The sequence below is a fragment of the Curcuma longa genome, chromosome 1 (genome assembly GCF_044706935.1).
Source record: "Curcuma longa cultivar G26 ecotype Majalengka, Jawa Barat chromosome 1, ITB_CL_G26_1.1, whole genome shotgun sequence".
In the NCBI taxonomy this organism is placed as follows: Eukaryota; Viridiplantae; Streptophyta; class Magnoliopsida; order Zingiberales; family Zingiberaceae; genus Curcuma; species Curcuma longa.
Genome location: NC_133861.1, coordinates 15952435 through 15975493, shown reverse-complemented (window position 1 = coordinate 15975493; position 23059 = coordinate 15952435). Strand labels below are relative to the sequence as shown.

The 23059-nt window shown below is 36.8% G+C and overlaps 1 protein-coding gene across 2 annotated transcripts; it reads left to right on the top strand.

Moving 5' to 3' along the window:
• Positions 1-310: 310 nt before the first annotated feature.
• On the top strand, positions 311-22882 carry LOC141837645 (uncharacterized). 2 transcript variants are annotated; one of them, XR_012602558.1, is made up of 22 exons: positions 311-1319; positions 3228-3547; positions 3656-3738; positions 5312-5399; positions 5503-5684; positions 6915-7051; positions 8331-8397; positions 9522-9675; positions 9793-9907; positions 10667-10742; positions 10845-11027; positions 12715-12875; positions 14571-14676; positions 15078-15291; positions 15372-15649; positions 15866-15987; positions 17591-17630; positions 17703-17762; positions 17863-17916; positions 18484-18628; positions 18720-18812; positions 20522-20542. XR_012602558.1 is itself a non-coding variant. In XM_074725020.1 (21 exons), the coding sequence occupies exons 1-21, from the start codon at positions 313-315 to the stop codon at positions 22277-22279; spliced, it is 3960 nt and encodes a 1319-aa protein (XP_074581121.1). In that variant the 5' UTR covers positions 311-312; the 3' UTR covers positions 22280-22882. The 2 variants fall into 2 exon arrangements, 1 of the variants encoding a protein (XP_074581121.1); XM_074725020.1 differs by lacking the exons at positions 17591-17630; positions 17703-17762; positions 17863-17916 and adding exons at positions 21841-21894; positions 21979-22882 and having other exon boundaries at positions 20522-20595.
• The last annotated feature ends 177 nt before the right edge of the window (positions 22883-23059 follow it).

Below are 23059 nucleotides of genomic sequence, written 5' to 3'. Positions count from 1 at the left end.
ATAAAATTTATTGTGACTTTTCAAAAAAATGGGGAAATCAATTATTTTATTTATTTCTGCCCAAGCAAATATGAAATTATAAATTATTACGGAATATAAAATGAATTAGGGATTAGGTACGTGATACGTCGTGTTTATTTGATTGACTTTCTCCCGTTTAGTTTTACAAGTTTCTCTTTAGGTGAAATAGTGTTGCGAGTTGAGTATCGACTTGTTGATTAGTATTACACGTTCTCTTCCTTTTGTTGGAGAGAGAGAGAGAGAGAGAGAGAGAGATAGCAGGAAGCGGGATCGGGAAGGGTGACAACGAAGATGGCGTCCCGGTCGCCGAGGGGAGCGCGATCACACGAAGCCTGGGATTGCTTACTACCAGGCCCGCCCAGCCGCAGCAATGGCGGCGCCGCCGACTGCAGCAATTTCGGCCTCCTCGCCTACGGCGCCGGAAGCTGCGTCGTCGTCGCAGACCCTCGATCCATGCAGCTCGTCTGCATTCTGCCTATGCCTCCCTCTGCCGCCGCTTCCGCCCACGCCTCCCTCGCCCCCTTCGTCACCTCCGTTCGATGGACCCCCCAGCCTCTCCTCCGCGACCTATCCTCTCACGAAGACCCTTCCACCTCCCATCTCCGCCTAGCCGCTGGCGATCGACAGGGCCGCATCGCCATATGGGACCTCCGATCCCGCCAGGTCCTCCTCTGGCTCGACCTCGAGGCATCGTCTTCCTCTTCCTCCGGCAGGATGGGAATCCAGGATCTCTGCTGGGTCCGCTCCGACTCCTGGCTTCTGGCCGCGATCCATGGCCCGTCGCTTCTCGTCCTTTGGGACACTGTCACCGGCCGCTGCCTGTGGAAGTACGATGCCTCTCCTGAGTATTTCTCCTGCATTCGCCGCGATCCCTTCGATGCTAGGCACTTCTGCACCCTTGGCCTCCGGGGCTTCCTTCTCTCGGCCATTGCCTTGAGTGGCGGGGACGGTGGCTCCGTCTCTATGCAAGATCATCGGATCACTGGGATTTCTGATTCGTCCTCCGATCTGCAAAAGCTCGAGAAGGACTCCTCTGGATCTGCTTCTTCATTGTCTCCAGCTCACGCTCTCTTCCCTAATTTCTTTGCAAGACTTTGCTTCTCGCCATCGAAGCCCATCCTCCTTGCGACCTTCCCCAAAGAGCTTATTGTTTTTGACCTGAATTATGGGACGACACTGTCGACCATTCCACTGCCTCGTGGATTCAGCAAGTTTATGGACTTGGTGCCAGATCAAGATCGCGATCTTCTTTACTGCGCACATGTTGATGGAAAACTCAGTATCTGGAAGAGGAAAGAGTGTGTTCTCTGATTTTCTTTGCTTTCATGTTCATTTATAGCTTCTTCCTGTCTTTTCCTTTTCACGTTCAAGACTTCAAGTAGCAATTATCTTGTCTAAGAACTAGATCACCTTACGAAGAGAAATTACATCCTGAACTTTCCTTGCAAATTAGGTTTGTGTCAGGAGAAAATATTAAAAAAGCAAAATAAGTGTCTTTGAAAAATGGGGAAAATGGATATGCATTATTAGTGGGTATCTCATGGGAGGATTGATCAGATGGGAGAAATCTAAGATTTTTCTATGATTGAGATTTGGAGTTTCGTCCGTACTAGGAATTTTGCAATATGGGGAGTATACGATGAAGAATTGGTGTGCGTTAGATGCCTTCCCATGAATGCTGATAAGTAATTGTGGATGAAAATGCAGAGGAGCAAACTTAAAGGTGAATAGAAATTTATAGAAACTCTTGGTAGCATTTTAATGATGATCTTGAACCTAGAATGAACTGGCTTCTTTTGGCTCCTATAGGGAAGTGCTCGATTTTTTATGCCAATGAAATGATATGGTGAATGCAAAATTTATAGAAACTCTGGTAAGCTGGTTGCATAAATCATAGTAATTGCACTTTCTGGTTATTTGAGTATGAACTTGCACTTGGAATGTACTGGTTTCTGTTCCTTCATCGTAGAGTTTGTGTGAAGTCTATCTAATGTCTCTTTGAATCTTATTCTTGCCTAGTAGATAACTGTTCTATTTTTGTAGCCAACCAAGGTTTGAAATTTCCATCTGTGTCGCTACATGGCTTAGGAAACTAAGTGACAGAGGGTAAATTACTTGTCTGGCCTATGCCAAGCAGTGCCATATGGTACAAGCACTACTCAATCGACATAGATAATGAGAGAATGAGTATATCCTCATCCGACCTACGGCGTGGGAGATTGATTCAGATTATGGCACATCATACTCTTATCTTTCCTATTATAGTTTTGATGCATCATATAGTAACCCACCATATCAAAAAGCACGAACCTGTGTATATATATCCTATATTTTCACTAGTTTCAATTCAATTGGTGTCGATTTAAGTCAAACTTCTATTCCAACTCCCAATGGTTAACCAAAATATATTGAACGAATCAATATTCACATCACATCAGATGCATAACATTCATTTCGGTGTTAGCTAGGTGTAATCAATAGTCGGGATGTTTGTAATATTTGTAACTTATTGCTCTGAAATTTTAATTTAAATGATCTTTTAATTGTAATAACTTATATTTAGTAGTAAATGAGCTAAATGGATGAGCATTATAGATAAAAATTATTTTAATGCATCTTGGCATGCTTGAGAGCATGATGAATTTTGCATGACACAACAAAATTGTACTATTTCGGTTTCAAACCAAAACTTCGGTACTACATGAGATTTTAATCCTTGTAGCTAATTATTGTTTTTCCAAAGTATTATGGTAGTTGATTCTAACTAAATCTTAATTAGCTTCTGTCCTTATATTTCTTTTATTTTTCGTTTCATAATCTCTTTTTGATCCTGATATATATGCTGAAAGATCCAATAGACAATTGAGTTTAGGAAGTTCTGTGCTGCCTCGCCTGTGTATGTCACCGTAAATTGGGGCCAGTAGGATAAAAGGGAAACGAATAAGAAAAGAAAAAACAAAAATCTACTGCAGCAGATCTATTTACAACCCTTCCATTTTTTTTTACGGATGTTCATACTCAGAACAATGGAGCTACGACTCTGGTTTTCTGTTATGGATATCCGGAGACTGATACACATACAACTAGAAGCAAGTAAACGTATATATATTTTTCTTCTCATTATTCTCAGTTATCTTTTCTGCCAATATCCATCAAATTCAAGTTTGTTTCCAGTTATCAACATTCATTTTAGTTTTTGAGTGCAGAGGAGAGCAGTTGCATACACTCTGTGGAATGGAAGAATTAATGCCCTCCATTGGCACATCTGTCCCAACTCCAGCCGTCCTTGCACTCACTCTTTGTCAATCAGAATCTTCAGTTCAAAACATTAGCTGTGTCTTCACCAATCCATCAGACATACAAACTTCACTTGCTGAAGATCCATCAGACTCACAAGCCTCACTTGCTGAAGATGACACCGTTTCTAAAATTTTAAATAAGGAAATTGATGCTGTTCCGAAGACATGTTTAATCTCCATTTCTGATGATGGGAAAATCTGGAACTGGCTTCTTACTTCTGATACAGGTAAGAGATACACAATATATATTTTTTATTTTGGAAACTTCTAACGTTGCTGGACCTGCTGTTAAGTCACTAATTCAATCTACGATAACATTTATGTTGATGTATCAGATTCTACTAAAGAACAAGTTTCTGGCAATGGAACCAGTTCTCCATTGATAACCCTGAAACTCACTGAACCAATGTCCATCAAGGTCGGTAGATATTAAATTGTTTTGGATTATAGCAATTTTGTTTTACCTTTTGCTCTATTAGGTTTAACACTTTTCTTAGCTAGTAGGTTTCTGTTGAATTTTCTTGTTCCTATTTGTAAAATAACACAAGAAATCTTATTTCATTACAAGAAACAAGGTCCTATTTATATACCAATTTAGGGACCTATTCTAAAATATATATATTTTTATAGGCTAATATCCCTAAATATTCTAACACTATTCAAGAACAATTTGAAGTTGTTTTACATTTAAAAACATTATAATTTCAGAAAGGCTTTAAATAATATGATGAAAGATAATTATTCTTTTGTGGATAGAAATTTTCCTCACCAATTTGAGTATCCTTGACTAAATTAATCTATGTGGTTAAAGAGATGTTTTGCCATATATTAAAAAGTTCATTGAAAAAGAACAGGCTATCTGGGCTACTACACTAATTTTTCAGTTTTGTAATCTCTCTAGTACATCCTCAAGGCTTTGTATAAATTTGTGGTATACCTAGAACTGAACTAGCTAGGTTCCAAAAGTTAAGCAGGTGTATTTTTGACTTTTGGAATATGTAATTTTGGGTTTTTGTTGCTATTCCTAATTTAGACTCACCGAAACTGATTTACAAATAGATCGTAACATGTGAAATTTTAGGCACTGATTAATAATAATACATCTTTAAAATGGCACAATTTATTATCTTGTCTTTATGAGTAAGGACTAAAAATCCTTCATTACATCATCTCTCTAGTCCATCCTCGGTTAATACTTAGAAGTGAACCCACCTTAGAGGGTACATTCTGGCTAGGTTTTAAAAATGAAGCAAGTGGGTTTTGGGGAAGTATAAATTTTAAATTTTAGTTCTTGCCTGCTCTAGAATCACCAAAACTGGTTTACAAATAGATTTTAAACATGCCACATATTTTAGGCTCTTGGTACATAATACTATATCTTTAAAAGGACATGGTTTATTGTACCCTGTCTTGATGAGTAAGGACTAAAAATCCTACATTGCACCATTCAAGAATAAACAACAACTTCCAAAAAGAACTAAAACAATAGGATTTCACATTGGAATGTCATCCAAATGCTATTAACCCCTAAAATAAAGTTTCAGGCATCCCATCTTTCTTTCAAAGGTGAAAACAAAATATTTTCTTTGAAAAATTCCTCCGTTACATATTTACAGAGAATGTGGTCAACATATGGGAATTGCAACTAACTGAATGCTCATTATACTTGGACATTTATCAATCTATTTAATGCCATAAAACTTTTATGGATTCAGCAATTATAAAGACATGTTGATGTCGTCTGCTTGCCCTTTTAGTCTATTATTGTTACCACTCCTATTTAGTAAATTCATAAAATTTTTATTTCTTGTCTGGAACTTGCTATTGTCTTGTCACCTAGATATGCATCACATACTTATGGTTCCAAAGAATTTGCAAAGTCACGTCGTCTACTTTTTCTTAATATGAATAATTGTCCACTGAATCCTGCTGCTTTCTTCGTGCTATTGGTTATCTAGCGATGTTGATAACTAGGTTTATCTTCTTTGCAGATCAGTCTGATGGGTCAGCTCCATCTTCTTTCTTCAACATTGACCACTCTAGCTGTACCATCCCCATCATTGACAGCCACTTTAGCTCGTAATCTTGGAGTTGCCATTTCTTTGTGATCCATTAACATGTTCATGATATGCATCTGACACTTTTATTTAACGTAGTCAATTTTAAATTTATTTCACTGAAGGTGGAGGAAATAATCCTGCCCCAGCTGTTCCACTCATTGCTTTGGGGACACAAGGTGGGACTATTGATGTTGTTGATGTTTCTGCTAGTGCAGTTGCAGTGAGCTTTTCTGTCCATAATAATCCTATCAGAGGACTGCGATGGCTTGGAAATTCAAGGCTTGTTTCCTTCTCATATAGTCAGGTATATGAGAAAATTCACCATACAATCCTACTCTCCTACTCTTTTAATCACCTTCTTGTTGATACACAAAATTATTTAATTGATATCTTCTGTATTTGCATTAGTAAATGAACTTGAACCCTGCGGTAGCTATTAATTTCGACCAAGATATCATTGGTTTATTATCAATTCTCAACATACTGTGGCACTTAACAGCTACCCTAGGCTCCTTTGTAAATATCACAAGAAACAACACGAATGTTCACAAAGAAGTTGCTAATAGGAAATAGGTAAGAAAGATCATGGAATGCACATGCATTGCAGATGATAACATTTTGATTGATGAGAGTGTAAATAAAGTAAACTTAAAATTTTAGAAACTAAAAGCTTTAAGCTAAAGCCAAAATTATGAAATGCTAATGCAACAAAGACAAGAACATAAGGTGGTGGTGTGGGGTTATCAAAAATAAAATAAAATTAGTTGTATCTTGGGGAAATTGCTTACAGTTCCTTTGGATGAAAGAAGAGAGGAAAAAGGTAGAGAGGGTGTGAGAAGTCAATTAATAGATTCTATAATTTAACAAGTTGAATCTATTAGAGTGAAAAATATGTAGGATATAAGGAAATTCTAGAAAACTTGAAATAAAAAATAATTTAATTGATTTCAATATTAATAGTGATATAACCTCACATAAAACTCAATGAAGAAATGAGATTCATGTGCTTGATTCCAGATAGTTAGGATAAATAGAATGACAATGATCACGAGCTTGGAATAAGATCAGTTATAGCCTTCTTCAGAGGGAGCAAGTTATCAAGTGGTGCGTTTGGAGTTAAATCATGGTATTCATTCAATGGTTCAATGACTCTGAAAGATGGGCCACTAAATGTGGCAGATATCAAATGCTATCGTCTGGAACTCCTAGTCTCTATAAGCTATTGTCAGATTTCTCTGATCTTTTCTTATTTTGGAACTGATTATATGCCTTGGATAAATAATATGTATGTTTAAGGGTTTTTGTTAACCATGAAAACAGCTATTTATGTTAACCTGTAATCAAAGTTTGAAGATCAAGTTTTTTTTTTCTTTAGAGACTACAGTCTACATGCATATTTTTATGGAATCCTAGTAGTTGTAATTAAAACTGGCAAATTTTCATTTGTACAATTTTCCTTATGTAGTTGTATATTTGGAGAAGATATTGAGCATGTAATAATTGGATTTAATCCCTTGGTTCTTGTTGAATTTAGGTAAATGAGAAAGGTGGAGGCTTCACTAATAAACTCGTTGTCACGTGCCTTAGAAGTGGGCTTAATCGCCCATTTAGGCTCCTTCAAAAGCCAGAGCGTGCCCCCATTAGAGCATTAAGAGCCTCTTCATCTGGAAGGTTGGGCTTTAGTAGTGTTTCTCTTCATGCACTATAAATACTATATATAATATTACTTTTATATCTATATCTATGGTATGAGTTCTTATTTGTTTAACTTTTCATAAGATATATAATTTTTTCAACAGAAAATAGGGAAGATTTTTATTATCCTGACTTTATCAAGTTTGTTATCTTGCCTGTCATTGGTTTGGTCTTCAAAAAAATCAACAATTGCTCTTTCTGTTATGGATAATCATTTTGCAAATATGTATTCTTTATTTAAGTATCTAAATGAATAAAACCATCTGACATTTCCAACTAAAAGTTGAAGTGCATCATAAGTCAAAGGAAACTTGTTACTTGTTTTTTGTATATCTTGTTCTCAGATTCGCATTTGTTCCAAGTTTCTGTCGAAAAAGTTTTACAGGCAAAGTACTTTCAGGCATAAGGAATTATGTTTATCTTTACCCAACTTTACTGTATGTTGTTTTATGAGTTTTGTTACTATTTTCTTTGGCAAATACTTCAATGCCATGTATGATTATGAATTCTTTAAATGTTTATACTTTATGCTTCTGAAGTCAAATGTTGGAGATGAGGTTCTTGTTTCATCTTATGAGTTTGTTTTATTACAGGAGTTCCCATATCACATATGCTTCTATCATATAATTCTTTCATATTGCAAACATATAAGCAAGCTGTCATGCCAACAGAGATCTCTTACAGGATTTCTTGGCATAAGTAAGTCCACGTAATCAATTGTAGCTCACAATATGCATCAGTTCTTGATAGTTTTTCTTGTGTGAGAGACAACAGAACTGAATAAGACACTTTCTGTTTGTCAGGGTCTGAAGTAGGTTAGTTTTAGTAATAAATTGATTAACAAATCAAATCTATATACTTCGTATTTGTTCCTAACCATTTAGGAAGTAATAAATTTCAAGGAACACAGTATCTTTTGATACTTGTCTTGACTGCTGACTGTTATTTAAAGTCCATTATTGGACATGACCAGTTGGCATAGTGCCAGCAAATGAGCACAAGGAATTTAACATGGTCCTCTCTGGCTGGCATAAGATTGGTTACATCGCACAGAATACCACTGCGGAAACTTGCTTCCATAGGGGTACTATGGATTGGATATTTCCTGTTACCTACCATAAAAGCAATTGGATGTATTCTTCCTTGGATTGTAATGTTTAATGAGTCCATGTTTTCTCTTGACTTGAGTGCATGTTCTTTCTCTATTTTTCCCCTATAAAAATGATGATACCTTTTGGTGTACAACCTTTTCTAGGTATCTTCTCATTTTGTTTCGGGATGCTCCAGTTGAGGTATGGGCTATGACGAAGACACCCATTATGGTGAGTATATTCTGTACCTTTATTCAGTTCAAGCGTTAATCATGATGCAAGTATCTAGCCATTTGAAAAGTAGTGAAATTGTGGCCACTGTGGCACTTGCAATTATTTCCATGTTAGCAACTAGCTTATAGGTAGTTCCTTTTTTGTTATAAGTTTGAAACTGTCGAGAAAGTTTTACATGTCGATGCATCTTTTTTAATTGGTAATAAATAATCCAGTTAATTGAATCTACTTTAAGAGTTGGCCTTAACATATTTAACATATTAGTTATCACTTGTTTACATATGATTGTAAATTTGTTTTGATTGATTAAATACACTTTGTCTAGTATAATATGTAAAATATATTTTTTGTATCTCATACAACTAACTACCATGATGGTCATTGTCGTACATGAGCAAGGGGGCTGCTCAAAAAATGAAGGGCGTAGATATAGAGAGAAGGGAGGAAGGTATATGGAGAAGGAACATATAGGGAGGAGAGAAGTGGATCGCTTCCCTTCTTTGTCGGAAATCTCTTTCCAAAACAAGTCAATGACGGCTATCCTATCCCAAAATGAACTATCTTCTATGTTGAGGAGGAGCAGATTGGTTGTCTCATAAATTTGGAGTGGAAGAGTAGGCTGACCACCTTCCAAATTGAGGATGAAGCTGAGATTTCCAAATATGAGGGAGAATAGTTGATATCTTTTAGCTAGGCGGATGATTGATTTCTTTCCAAATAGGGGAGATAGATTTCTTTCCAAATACAGCCAATTTGATTTGTACATAGTTTTGCGTAACTAAAAAACCATGGTGTAACAATCATTGTGATCTATTCCATAAAATATGAGGACATTGTAACAGGGATAATACAAAACTGTTTTTCTTGAAGAATAAGGATAATTTTGCTTCCCAATTTCTATGTACTGGTATTGCACGTTGCTGTTTTAGTTCATCTTCCGGTTAATATGGATTGGTTTTCTGTTTAATGGCTTACTAATCAAGTTGCATAAAAACTACAATGTTAATCTATTACCAGTGTCACTCGTGGCATTACTTTGGGCAATAGTGTACACTTGTAGCATCATAGCATGTTCTTGCTATTCTTATATTCGAACTACTATCTTTTTCTTGATTGTATAGCTTAGATCCTTAGCTCTTCCATTTACTGTGTTGGAATGGACACTACCAAGTGCACCCCGCCCTATTCTGAGTGGCCCTTCTCGGGAGTCCTTGGCATCAAAAGAACAGATATCTACTGCAAATACAAGTGCAAATACATCGTCTACTGATGCTAGTAAGGGGAATGTTTTATAAGAAAAAGTTTTACTTGTCTGAACCTTTCTAGATTGACAACTTACTGTACTTATAATTCTGAAATTACACCTAAAGGAAGATCATTTATTTTTTGCAGAGGTGGCAAACTCAGACTCTACTGTGGATGACACATCAGAGAGTTTTGCATTTGCCTTAGTGAATGGTGCCCTTGGTGTGTTTGAGGTCCATGGCCGGAGGATTAGAGATTTTAGGTATGACTTTGCTGTTTCAAAGAAGATGTTTGAAGTAATTTTCCCATCTCATGCCTAAACTAGGGTACAATCAAGTGAAATATATGCATGTTTCTATTGTGAATTAGCATCTATTCTATGATCATATGTTGAAATATTCATGATCATTGAGCTCAATGTAGGTTGAATCAGGAAAGAATAGACAGAAAAAATAGAGAAGTACAGAGATTTGGATTTGAAGATAGGACTTGAGGAAAGATGCTGGAGGATATGATATTTTCATGAGCAAAAATCTATTGGCCACTTTTGAACATGTCAATCCAATCTCAATCTGTTTTCCCTTAAGCTCTGTGTACTTGGACGGAAAGAAAAGAGGATTTGGGGGTAGGATAAGAGAAAGGGAAGAGAAAATGAGATGCTTTGATGCTTCATCTCCACTGCTGGATGCTAGAGTGAGTTTGTCTCACAGTATTCCTTCCTTTTCTGTCCAAGTAACATCTTGACAAAACCCTTTTCCACATGCCTTCTCTTTCCCTCCCCCTTCCATCAAAGTTAGCATAGCCGTAAAATACTGCCTTGAAATAAAAAAATTGGAGGTATAACTTAGTTTTTGCATTTGGATCCCATGGTGATGCAGGTAGATGTAAAGTATGCTCAAGTTATCAACCTGTAGTTAGTACTGCCTCTGTTCTTTGTGCTTGTAATCTGGCTTCTTTTACTATGTTTTATGATATCTGTGGTTTTTTAATCTAAATGATACTAAGCCAAATATGTTCCCAGACCAAAGTGGCCATCAACCTCATTTGCTTCATCAGATGGTCTAATCACTGCTATGGCATATCGTCTCCCGCATGTGGTATTTCTGTTGTTGACTTACTGACCCTCCCTCCTTTTTTGTATGTTCTTTTGCAGAAAACTCCTATAAACTGCACCCTTGACTTTCTTTTGTTACTTCCAGGTTATGGGGGATCGATTAGGTAACATACGCTGGTGGGATGTGACTACTGGTCTTTCTTCTTCATTTAACACCCACAGAGAAGGAATTAGAAGGATTAAGTTTTCTCCTGTTGTTCCTGGAGATCGGAGCAGAGGGCGTATTGCTGTACTCTTTTATGACAATACATTCTCAATATTTGATCTTGTGAGTATGCAAGTGAATCTTGTTTTCTTCAAAGATTATGGAGCATGTTTCATTTAATGAGGTTGAACTTCATTGACTGATGACTTAATGCAACTAATCTCATTGTAGCAAAGAATAATTTAGTCTGAAAATGTACGATTGTGTAGCATCCTCATTCAGCTCTCTTATTTCCTCCATATTTTTGCTAATATATCATCTTGAATCCTCTTAATTTTGTATGCTGGGTACAATTTCTTATCTTTGGACTTATGCTGATACATAATCTTCATTTATTGCAGAATATGCAAATTTGATGTCTAAGTCAAAATAAAGTTGCCATTCTTATTCATCATTTATGTTCTGCTTTCCTATGTTGATTGAAACTGGGGTTGATCCAGTCTCAGCTGGAACAAAGCTCATGCATTACTGGTCCATATCAGACCTCAGTTGTAAAACATTATAAAACTGATCTCACCCCTCGGTAATAATCTGCCTAGCTTCTTTATCTACAAGAAAAAGGAGTTTTCAGTTTTTTTAGTTTTTTGCTGAGTGAAAGTTAATGCTATGGGACCAAGACTGAGTAAAATTATATGAGGGCAGATTACCTTTTGTAATAACATCATAATAAATTACCTTCATTATATTGATCAATATATGCTTCTTCCTCCACTTGAAGAACTCACATACATACATGTACTGTGGTTAGGGAACATGATACTCCTCAAATACTTGGTAGTGCTGTTCAGAAAATGTAGAATCTAGAAAAACTAAGACTTAACTCGCATACACACATTATCTCTAAATTCTTATACTTTCTGAAAGCCATTGTTATTAGCTTCATGATCAGACCAGGAAAGAATGTAGTTATATGAAAGATGGCAAGATATTCATGGTGGACAATGCTGAGCTATGCATATGGGCCAAAGAGAAAAATGCAGAGGAAGCATGAATAGCTTAACACCAGCTACAATTTTCTCTTTTATCTGCTGACTCTTTGTATAAACTATGAATAGCTTCTAGCTGACTTAACAAACATTTTAGTGGGTTCTAACTGGACAGCCACATCTATTGTGGATGCAATTCATTTTAGTACTAGGAGAGGGATTTTGGTATTTGTGGGGCATTTCTAGTGGCACAATATGCAATTTGAGATCAGCAGGACAGATATCGTTCCTTTTCATCTTTGATAATAATGAAATAAAAATTAGAATACTATTTTCATTATAGGATAGCATTGGCTCTGGTGTTTCTGAATGTGCATTTTTCCAGATTCATCCTAGTAACAAGATCTCATTTCATTCTAATTGAAAGAAGAAATGAAATTTGTGTTTGTAACAAATTTGTGCATATGTATTATGGAATCTGCAAAATTTATTGTCATCTTGTCCTTCATTTGGCAAGATGTGAAATCAGCTACAGAGCTCAATTGTCAGAAAACTGCATGAAGGTTTGCTATCAACTTGACATCTATTGAACAAACATTAAATTCTTAGTGAAGGGGCATGTTTCATTTTCTTTTAGACAAGAAAAGAATCTTGAAGAAGAGAGAATGATGTCTCGTTGTAGGGATAGTCATTCATCTCAAGAAGATGATAGCAAAATGCTTAAGAATATACCTTAATATAACTGCACAATAGATACCATAATTTTCATAGTTCAGTGCATCAGGCTCTTGTTTATGCTTTACACTAAATACTATAAATCACAGGATTCGTCAGATCCATTGGCCAATGCCCTTTTACAGCCTCAGTCTCCTGGAACACTTGTTTTGGAGCTTGATTGGCTGACAAGACGAACAGACAGAAATGAACCACTGGTTTTATGCATAGCTGGAGCTGACAGTAGTCTTCGCCTTATTGAGGTTATTATGTACGTTCTTTCTGCAACTTCAATTCCATTCTTCTCTTGCTGAATGATTTTGAGAAAGCTCTCATGCATCCCTCTTCACGGATAACTAATTTGGCTGTGGATCAAATTTCAGAATTCTGCACGAGTATATAATAGTGAGGCCTTTATTTAAGATGATTGATGTGTGAAACAAGTAGGTTTATGTAAAAATATCGTGTGCCATGACTCTTTTAGTTAGTTGGGTTACCAAATTTTTGTCATGTCACACAATTACTTTAACTAAACAGATTAAATGGCTCATGTTTAGTCACATGACCCACTCAGAATCGGCTCGTGTGACATGACTAATTTTTTTAAACTGGTCATAGAATTGTCCAATTTTTAGATCACTTTTGAATAAGGTAAATAGAGTTTTTAGTTTCTCCCTAACACTTCCATTTCAACTCTAATCTTTTTAATTTGTCTAATCGTAAAAGGTATCTATGAACATGTCTGTATTATTTTAATATATTTTCTCATTCTTTTTCATCTACATCTAATTACTCTCTAGATACTAGCACATTGGTTTTACATATTTACCCTACCTCTATCTTATATTCTCATCTCTTTTACACTAGTTTTTGTAGTTTTGTTTTCTAACTGCTCAAAACGTACCTGTAAGCAAGGTTTAAAATATCGAGCCGTGCCGGAGTTTCGGTCCCGGACCGGAACAATACAGTTTCGGTACCGTATCGTACCGTGCCGGTATAGTTTCGGTATTTTTAAAATATAAAATATATTAATTAAAATAAAAAATTTAATCTAAATATTTAAAAATAAAAAATAATTTTTTTTTGATAATTTATAGGTTTAAATAAAGCCTATTTAAATTATCCCGAATTATAACTTTGAACTATAGCTAGGAGTTGATTATTAAACATTAATTAAAACCTAAGTTTTAAAAACAAAAAATTGGAAAAATCGCGCGCCGCGCGATCGGTGCGCCCGCGCGGAGCGTCGCTGGGCCCCGGCAGCGTCGTCGACCCCGGGCGGGGCCTCCGGCTGCGTCGCCGGCACCGGGCGTCGCCGAGGCCTCGCGACGCCTCCGGAGGCGTCGCCGAGGCCGTGCGACGCCTCCGGAGGCGTTCTCCGGCCGGAAATCGTGTGTCGGCGCTGTGCCGGTGTCGGTGCCGTGGCGGAGTGAAATTTTTCGTGCGTATCAGGCGATACGGCACGAGATTTCAATCCCTGCCTGTAAGTGTAACCAGTTTCTTGTTAGTCTAATGGAGGGCTCATGAGAATCACGAATTTGTAAATGTGCATATTCGGCTACTCATGGTCTGTAGCATTGATGTCATATAATGCCAATCATTCTCCACATATGTGCAAATTACATGCAATTATAGATGCAGTACTACTGTGTATTGGCGCTGTCAAACTCAGAGCAGAGCAGCTGCACCGAGCAGAATTACTTGAGACTTGGCAGTTCCTCTTTAGCCACACTTTTTGTTTTTACAAACAAATCATCCTTTGTGTCATGTTGTTTTGTCTCATAGCAAGGCCTTCATTAGCCATGTGAAATTTGGATTTTTTATATATAATCAATTATTAGAGATGATGATATCATGACTGTCGAACCTCCTGACTCATATAGGATGTTTTTGTCGATGTTTTATTTTTTGTACTTTTTTGGCAGAATTAATTATTGAAATGCTTTTCTCATTCTTGTGCATTCAGAAGTGACACAAAGACTGGTTCAATCACAAAGTCCAGAGTGTTAAATGAGAGATTTCGACCAGTACCTTTGTGCGTACCTATGTTATTTCCAACAGCACATGCACTGGTAAGTAATATGCTAATTCAAAGAAAAATACTTTCTAGAACTTTATAACCTATGCTGAAAGAAGGATGCTACCATCTGTCATTGGGTGTTGCTTGACCAATTATTTTAAAGATTTGATTAGTTGACCAATTATTTATCAGCTCCTGATTATCAACACCTGGTCCCTGTTTACTTAAGAGAGACAAGAGGGAACCTTACTTTCCTAGTCTCTTTGCACTCCCATCTCTCTCCAAGTAAACAGGAAATTAAACTTAGGGCAGTTATCCACTTTGTGTGGGCCATTGTCCTTGAATTGCCAGTTTGATGCCAGATACTTCATTATCATGCCTTCTTTTTTGCGATGAGGTAATTGCACATTGTGCCAAAGTTATTCAGGATGGCATCTTACACCACCTCTGCAGGCATTACGGACAATCTTGCAGCTTGGCGTGAAACCTTCTTGGTTCATTTTGAACAATGCAACCTCAGGTATTCTTCCATATCAGATTCCTGACCTGGTCCCAACATCTCCAAGTGACCTGCGAAGCTTTATGATCGAGTCAACCCTTCCCTCTGTGGGTGATGTTGTCGTGCCCGAATTACTTCTTAAGGTTTTAGAGCCATATCGAAGAGAAGGTAGGTATCATTGTTCTTGATAATTTTCTTTAGACATACAAGAGATATTGAAAAATAATATTCTATATCCCTTTTTTTAGGATGCATTCTTGATGAGGAAAGGGTTGGGTTATATGCATCATTAGTCAACAAAGGTTCTGCAGCAAGGTTTGCCTTTGCTGCTGCTCTTTTTGGTGAACTTTCAGAAGCACTGTTCTGGTTACAGCTACCACATGCTCTCAGTCATTTGCTGGAAAGATCTGAAAATAAATCACAGCAGATCTCCAAGCCCGCATCAATTTCTGAGGCTGAAAGTGCTCTTCTTAATCGGATAGCATCACGTGGAAGGTCTGCAGGTTCAATAACATCAGAAGCAGTGGTAAACCTTATTAATTGTGGAAGAACATATTTTCTTTCTTATTTGGGTCCAGACATTTCCATTCTTACTACTTAATGTTCCAGTAGATTGTAACTGAATGATATGTGAAGATATATATGCACATTTAGTGGCGTTTTAGTTACACCTTTTTAAATAGCAAGAATACTATGATATCATGCTTAATCTTTTGTTCCTTTCCCAACTATATGTGTGCAGAAATATGGCCAGCTAAATATGATGGCTTTCAGCCAAGAGGAATTGTGGCGAAAAGCAAATGAGCAAATTGCTTGGCATGCAAAACTAGATGGAGAAGAGGCAATTCAAAAGCGTGTTCATGAGTAAGTAGATTATGTATCTCTCATATCTATGGTTGTGCATCACATTGCACACCAGCATTCCTCTGAATGTATTGATAATTTGGTAGTTCTTATTTTAACTTGCTTTTGTGGATGGCCTAGAGGAAGTTGCACATATCCTAGACAAAGTTATGACACAAAGGCAACTTGTAGAAGGTTAAAAGCTGAATCTTGTTTCAGTAAAGCAAAAGTTTAACACTTGTAGAATGTATCAATACGTTCCTCATATGATTTGACCCCTATGATTGTCTTTTATGATTTAGCATATCATTAATGGTTAGCATTTCAAGGGACACAGTTAGTTCATATGACATTGGGTCTTGCTTGGACCCAGGTCATTATTGTTATTGCTGGAAACCACATGGGTTCCATTGCCAGACACCAAGAGAGATAGGTAAGTTCTCAATTGTTGCTTAGTTCCACATTGCTGTCTGTGAATGCTTGGTGTCCTTATGTGTGGTAGTGATCGCTCCTACATGAGTTAACTACTGTTCTGGTGAGTATGCAAAAGCTCAGCTGGACCTTTAGTGACACGTTGAGCCAGTGTCACCGGGTGTTTTTGTGCTTGGGTTTTGGGTCTGGGAAATGGCATCAAATCTTTCTTGAGGTGGGACCTGACTATTGCTGTGAACAACAAAAGACAGATTATTAGTTGAGTTTTAGTCGGTCAATCTGAATTTCCTTGTTTTAGTTTCAGACTGACCAATTTAAAACATCATTTTATGGACTACGGATAGTCCCCAAGGACCTGTTTATTTGGGAGGACGGAAATAAAAATTATGGAAAAATTTCCACGGTGGAAAACTTTCCCTGTTTACTTCGTAAAAAAAGATGCATTATTTTCTTGTATACTGTTTACCTAATGGGCGGATGGATTTACAAATCTATCCATATAATTTTTTAATATTTTTTCATTCTCTCAAATCGGGCAGAAAGCAATTGCCTCCCTCCCAATTGTGCAGCCAAATTTCTCCCAACTCACAATCGGGCCGCACATTGCCGCGGATGGCGGCCCCACACAACAGCGGACGCAGGCCCTGTGTGAGGCGACCTTGCCCAGCCGTGGCACCTCGCGCAACGGCAAGGCGGCAGTTGTATTTTTTTTTTTTTCTTTTTCCTTCGTCTTTCTCTTCCTAGTTTTTTTTTCTTTTTGTTTTCCTAGTGAAAGATTTTTTTTTCTTTTCTCTTTCCTTTCCCTAGGGATTTTTTTTCACTTTGGATTTCTTTCCTTATCCATTCCATCATTCGGAGTAAACAGAGGGTTAAAGTTATGCTAAAATTAGATCATCGGTGACTTTCCTTTAAAGGAGAATTCTGGTTTTCTTAATCAGAGGCAATTGCCACAAAACAGATTCTTTTTAAGTTATGAAATGAGAAATAGACTGATTGAACATTAAGAATTTCCAGTTCCTTTTCTGAATTGAACTAGATTTGAGAAACCTTTTTTGATTTTGAGAATCATCTTGTAGCCTTTGTGTAAACCATTTTGTTCTTGATGAATTCTTTCTTTTCCTCTGTGTCTTCTCTCTCCTTTCTCTTCTACCTCTAATAACTTCATTCTTTCTGTTTGTTGGTATTGTTGAAGGTTTTGGAACTTAAGTTGTTTTACTTCCCTGATGCTGAAGGTGACTGAAATTCATGCTTATGTATCTGCAAAGTGATAGTGCTTCATTTTAACAAATTAAGAATGTCGGTAGGTTTGGACATGCAAAATGGTCAATCCTCCTTTAACAAAAAGTTCACTTCATGCAATGAATGTAAGTTTAAAAAATGCTCTGTTCTGAATGATTATACACTTGGACTGCTATAACCAGAGCATTTGTTTTGTTTGGGTCTCCCTTTCCATCACCACTGTAGGTGCCTGAAGCTCAAGAGCATGGTCATGCCCAAAATGGATCACTCATATATTGTGTAAGTGATAATTTCATGGAAAATCTCCCCACTTCAATGCCAAATATCCTCATTGGGCCAATAATAGATGAACAGGAGGGGAGGGGAGCCTAATACATATTAAGTCCTGATGGGCTGCTAAGTAAGATTCACTAATACATGATGTGAAGTCTTGAGGTGCCCACCACTGTTCCCATATCCTAACCCATGCATATCTCTGCCAAATCAGAGAAATTGGACGCACAACAGGGTAATAATGTTGTGCCTACATCTCAAAATGATTGTATATCACATTTGTCTAAAGACTAGTGCAAAAATTAGGGCTGGTTCTAGTTGTTAGTAGTTGAGAATGGAGAATATTTCTAACTAGTTGTATTACTAGTGATTTTAGAACTCCACTATATCAGACAACATGATTTTGTATTTTCTAAAATATAGTAGAATTATTTTAAATGTGCAACTGGTCACAAAGAACAGTGGATAAGATTGTTTCTATAAGAAAAAAGAGTTATACTTACTATATAAATTGCAATTTTTTCTATTTCTTATAGCTTGCTCGCTCAATTATATAATATATTGTTTATACAGACTTATCTCTGTTGGAGACTTGGAAGCAGCTGTAGCTTTGCTACTCTCAACGCCACCAGAGGGATCTCAGTTTTATCCAAATGCTTTACGAGCAGTGGCATTGTCTTCTGCTGTGTCACGATCTTTGCATGAGCTTGCTGTAAAGGTTGATAAGCATCTTATAATCTAATTTAGCCTATGTAACTATGAAACAAGAAAGTTTCAGAATACTCCTAAGCTCTTAATGTCAATTCTAGGTTGTTGCAGCAAATATGGTAAGGACAGATAACTCACTGTCAGGAATCCATCTTCTCTGTGCTGTTGGAAGATATCAAGAAGCATGTTCTCAGGTTAGTTTCACTTGTATTCAATTGTAGTGCTACTCTTTTAATCAGAATAGCACCAAGGTTTTGATCCTTGGAGTGTCAGTTTGGTCGAGTTCTGGACATGGGCTTGATTAAATTAGGGAATTGCGCTGGTACACTATGCAGAGTAAATAACAGAACTTTTGAATGAATACTTGGCAAGGAGATTGGGTGAAGTATGAAAATCATACCCTAGGTTGTCCCTTTCTACTTTATATATATTAAACCAAATGACACATTTAGAAGTGGACTCCTGTTCAACAGTAGGTTCTCAATAGATACAATGTTAGTACATAAACTTGTGGAAAATTTGGTCGATTTTATTGATTTCTTTAATCAAGATTGGTAGCTGTGTAGCAATATGAGAATGGAAAATATAGCTTGGTTGTATTTGTGATTGACACCAACATTATAGCTGCTTTCAGCAAACACTTCCCAGAGATGGAAATGGCTTGGTCTTGAATGAACAACCACACACTTCATCGAGATCAGCATTGAGTCCTTTAGGGAAGTCAAAGGCTCCTGACACTCACTTTGGATCATAAATAGATCCTTCTCCTAGGACAATTTCATTTGTGCATTGTAGTATTCAGTCACACTAAGAATACCTTGTTGCATTATTTGGATCACAGACCAAATCTTGAAACACTTTGACTATTGTTTCAAGACTGGAGTAAGATTTCTTGGATCACAGTTTTGTAGAAGAGGTAGGTAGCGCCATCTTTGGCTCTATTCATTTAATCAACCATGCCATAACAATGAAATTCTCTTCTTCCTGGTTAGGCACTCCATTGCTTCAACCGATAGAAGTGCACAGATCCCAGAGAGATAGTCATTCATACTTCCCTTTGCCTTTGATTACCAGAAGAGTAGATTGAAACCATTCTCCAAATTTCTCCTGTTCAGTCTACATTGAGTAATCTTCAAAGAATTGTTATCAAAGTATAAGCAAGGTGGAGTATTTTAGGTAGGTGTCTTGTTGATGGTGTGATTGTGATGGAGGTAGATGAGGAATCAACCGTTGCTTTTGTTGATGTCGGATAGGTAGTTTTCTGACGTTGGTAGCATGAACCAAGAATTGGATGATAGGAATAATCACTAGATTCATTTATCACTATACAAGGATAAGTACATGCTGATTGTTCCAAAATAAGAAATAGAAAGAATCCCTAAGCTAGAGGTCAATCCCATAATTATGGGACGACTTCTACAAACAACAACAAATAACAATTCCATTAATCCAGGATCTCCTATTGATTTTGCAACAGATAACTAACTATTGCAATGTTAAAATTGTTTTGATCATCATAAGAATTAAGTAGAAGAATATTACTTATTTGCTTTCTGCATGCTAGCCTGATACTTCAACAAAAGTGGGCCAATATATTGGTTCAAGGGCATCTACTAGTTATATGTACCATAGTCAAAGATAATGAATTTTGTCTAAAACATATTTGATTAAGTTGAAGTAAAGTTCTCTTAGAACTAAGGTGCTCTATTATGTTGCAATGTTTTATATCCTTGATGGTAACACATAAGAGGTGTGCCATATTCTCTATTGTTTAGCATTAAAGCAAATGCTCAGGACATATATGCCACAACATAGTAATATGTAGTTTTTCTCAAGAAAGTGTTTGGCCATCACAAGAATTGGACTTTAACCCTTTGTCTAATGCTGTTTGTAAATTCTACAGTTACAAGATGCTGGATGTTGGACAGATGCTGCTACTTTAGCTGCAACTCATCTACGTGGATCTGACTATTCAAGGTGTGTAAAGCAAAAGCCTTCATTAATCTTCACCTCACAAATGTTTCTTGCCTTGTACCAGAATAAATGGTGATAAAGGTTCAAACTTCATGTATAATGTTTTATGTAGCTAAGTTAGAATACCTGTGGTATGTTTTCATTGGCCTTGCTTTTGGGACTTTAAAGTTTAATCAAGCTAAAACAAACATGGAATAGAACTCCAGATGCTCAAAGATATCCACTAGAATGTTGTGGAGTCATGCACAATAGTTCCCTCTTCATTTACATGTTCATTGTTGTAAAGAATCTTAGTAAGGAAGCAAGGTTTAAAATATTGCTTATGTCGATCTTAGGACAAAAGTATCGTGTTGTGCTGACACTCGGCACGATACAAAGCATTCTAAGATCAACTCACATGGGCTTAAGTACTATAATCTCCAAATATAAGCCTAAAGTAATTTCAAAGAAACAAATTACAAAACATAACAATTATGTCCATTAATGACTGATGTGCATTAGATGAGTGCATTCATTTTTTATAGCATCATATTGAGATTAATCAAATAATTTTCTAAGTCAAATATTAAATAGTGCTCTAAAAAGATTTAGTATGGAATTGATTTTTACATACTCTTATAGGCTCTTGCGATCATTTATAAATATATAAGATGTAGGGACTACCTAGGGATCTCGTGAGAAATAATTCTCCTTAATATCATACCAAAACCATTTGTTTCTTCTCAATTTGTGTTCATTTCGTTGCATTCATCTCTTCCAATAATCATCTTTCTGATGCAGTTCTTTATCAAAGCTAGAGTCATCCTGGTCAATATCCGAGCTCCTCTGCATGTTGGTGTGAATCGCAACATTACCCACCAAAGTTGCTTGCAACCACGACTCCTGCATAGCCCCACTGTGTTCTCTCTTGGTCCAAGCGACAAACCTAGCCACCTACCCCTGTGATCTATGCCAGTTTTGTGACTCCATAACAACTCTTAATGCCCATAGTTGTAGCGGTGTCATGTTGCCCCATGATGGCAACAACCATCTCCACTGCTACCACCCAAATTTGACCATTTGCCCTCTCCATCCTTGCTGACGACCTCTAGGCACTTGATTGTATCACTGCTGACTCTCATGACAGGAGTCAAATTATTTTGAGGGCTTCATCTAGATCCTCTTTTGTATCACAAGAATAATGTATGAATGTTACTGTTGTGCAGATCTACTTTTGTGCATGTACTTAACCACTATTACCTATGTCAGGGTCTTGCAAAGATGGGCTGGTTATGTTTTGCATAGTGAACATAACATTTGGAGGTAATTTAACATCTTGAATTATTATATTGATCAGTTTACTGACTTATATGTGAAGTTGATAAATTTTTCTAAACACCATAACAGAGCCCTGATTTTGTATGTTGCTGCTGGAGCTCTTGTGGAGGCCTTTGCAGCTCTACGTGATGCTCGGCAACCAGATACAGCTGCAATGTTCTTGCTTGCATGCCATGAGATCTATTCACAAGTATCACCAAATAGTCAAACTAATGTTGAAACATCTATAACCATGGACGAGAAACAAGGTTTTCAATTGCCTCTAAGGAATTTGGAAGATGAAGATATCAAAGCAATTAGTGAGTTCTATGGAGAATACCAAAGAAAGTTGGTGCACCTCTGCATGGATGCAACACCAACGTTTGATTGATGATTACATATGGTCTGGAGCAACTGCCAACATGTCCAATGTATGACCTTTATTGTGGTCAACTGCCAGAGTATCTCTGACTTCTTGTTGAGATCTGACAACCAGGGGAATCCATCAAGCCATTACATTAACACAAACAACGTAATTGAGAAACCACAAGATGGTGAAGTTAGAGAGAATTTCTTGGATTTCCTTCGTGGCCACGCTTGTTGAGTTTGTTGCTTTGACAAAATTTCTTTGACGATCAACCTATCCTCTTTATGGTGGCAGATTGAATTTTATGTTATTATGTTCTTGGCTCGTTGAAGAGGAACAAAGAGGATACAATTGGCAGTTTGATTGCCCGACATTGGAAGCAATTCAAAAAGATGAATCAGGATTTTTATCAATTATTTTGCATTTGTCAGGCGAAACTTCACTGTAAGATTTGCTTGGGATTTTACAGATCATTTGCACCCTTTGCAAATTTAATATTCATGTTGAAGCAGGATAGCTGATGATGAAATTATAGTTTCTTAATTGATTTGTAGAGTTGTATTTTATCATGATATGTATGACAATATCTTCTCCGCTTAAATAAATATAGTTTGAGTTATTTGACAAGTTATTGTTTTGTTCATTTTTTTTTCTCTCAGAACACATTCTGGCATAATTCTAGCCCTATAGAAAAGGGTATTTGAAAATCTCCTGATTGTCATTTTTCATTGATAGAACTTTGAATATTATTTATCCCAAGTAATAGTTGTTCTTTAATAATTATTTACTGATTTGACAGGTTTT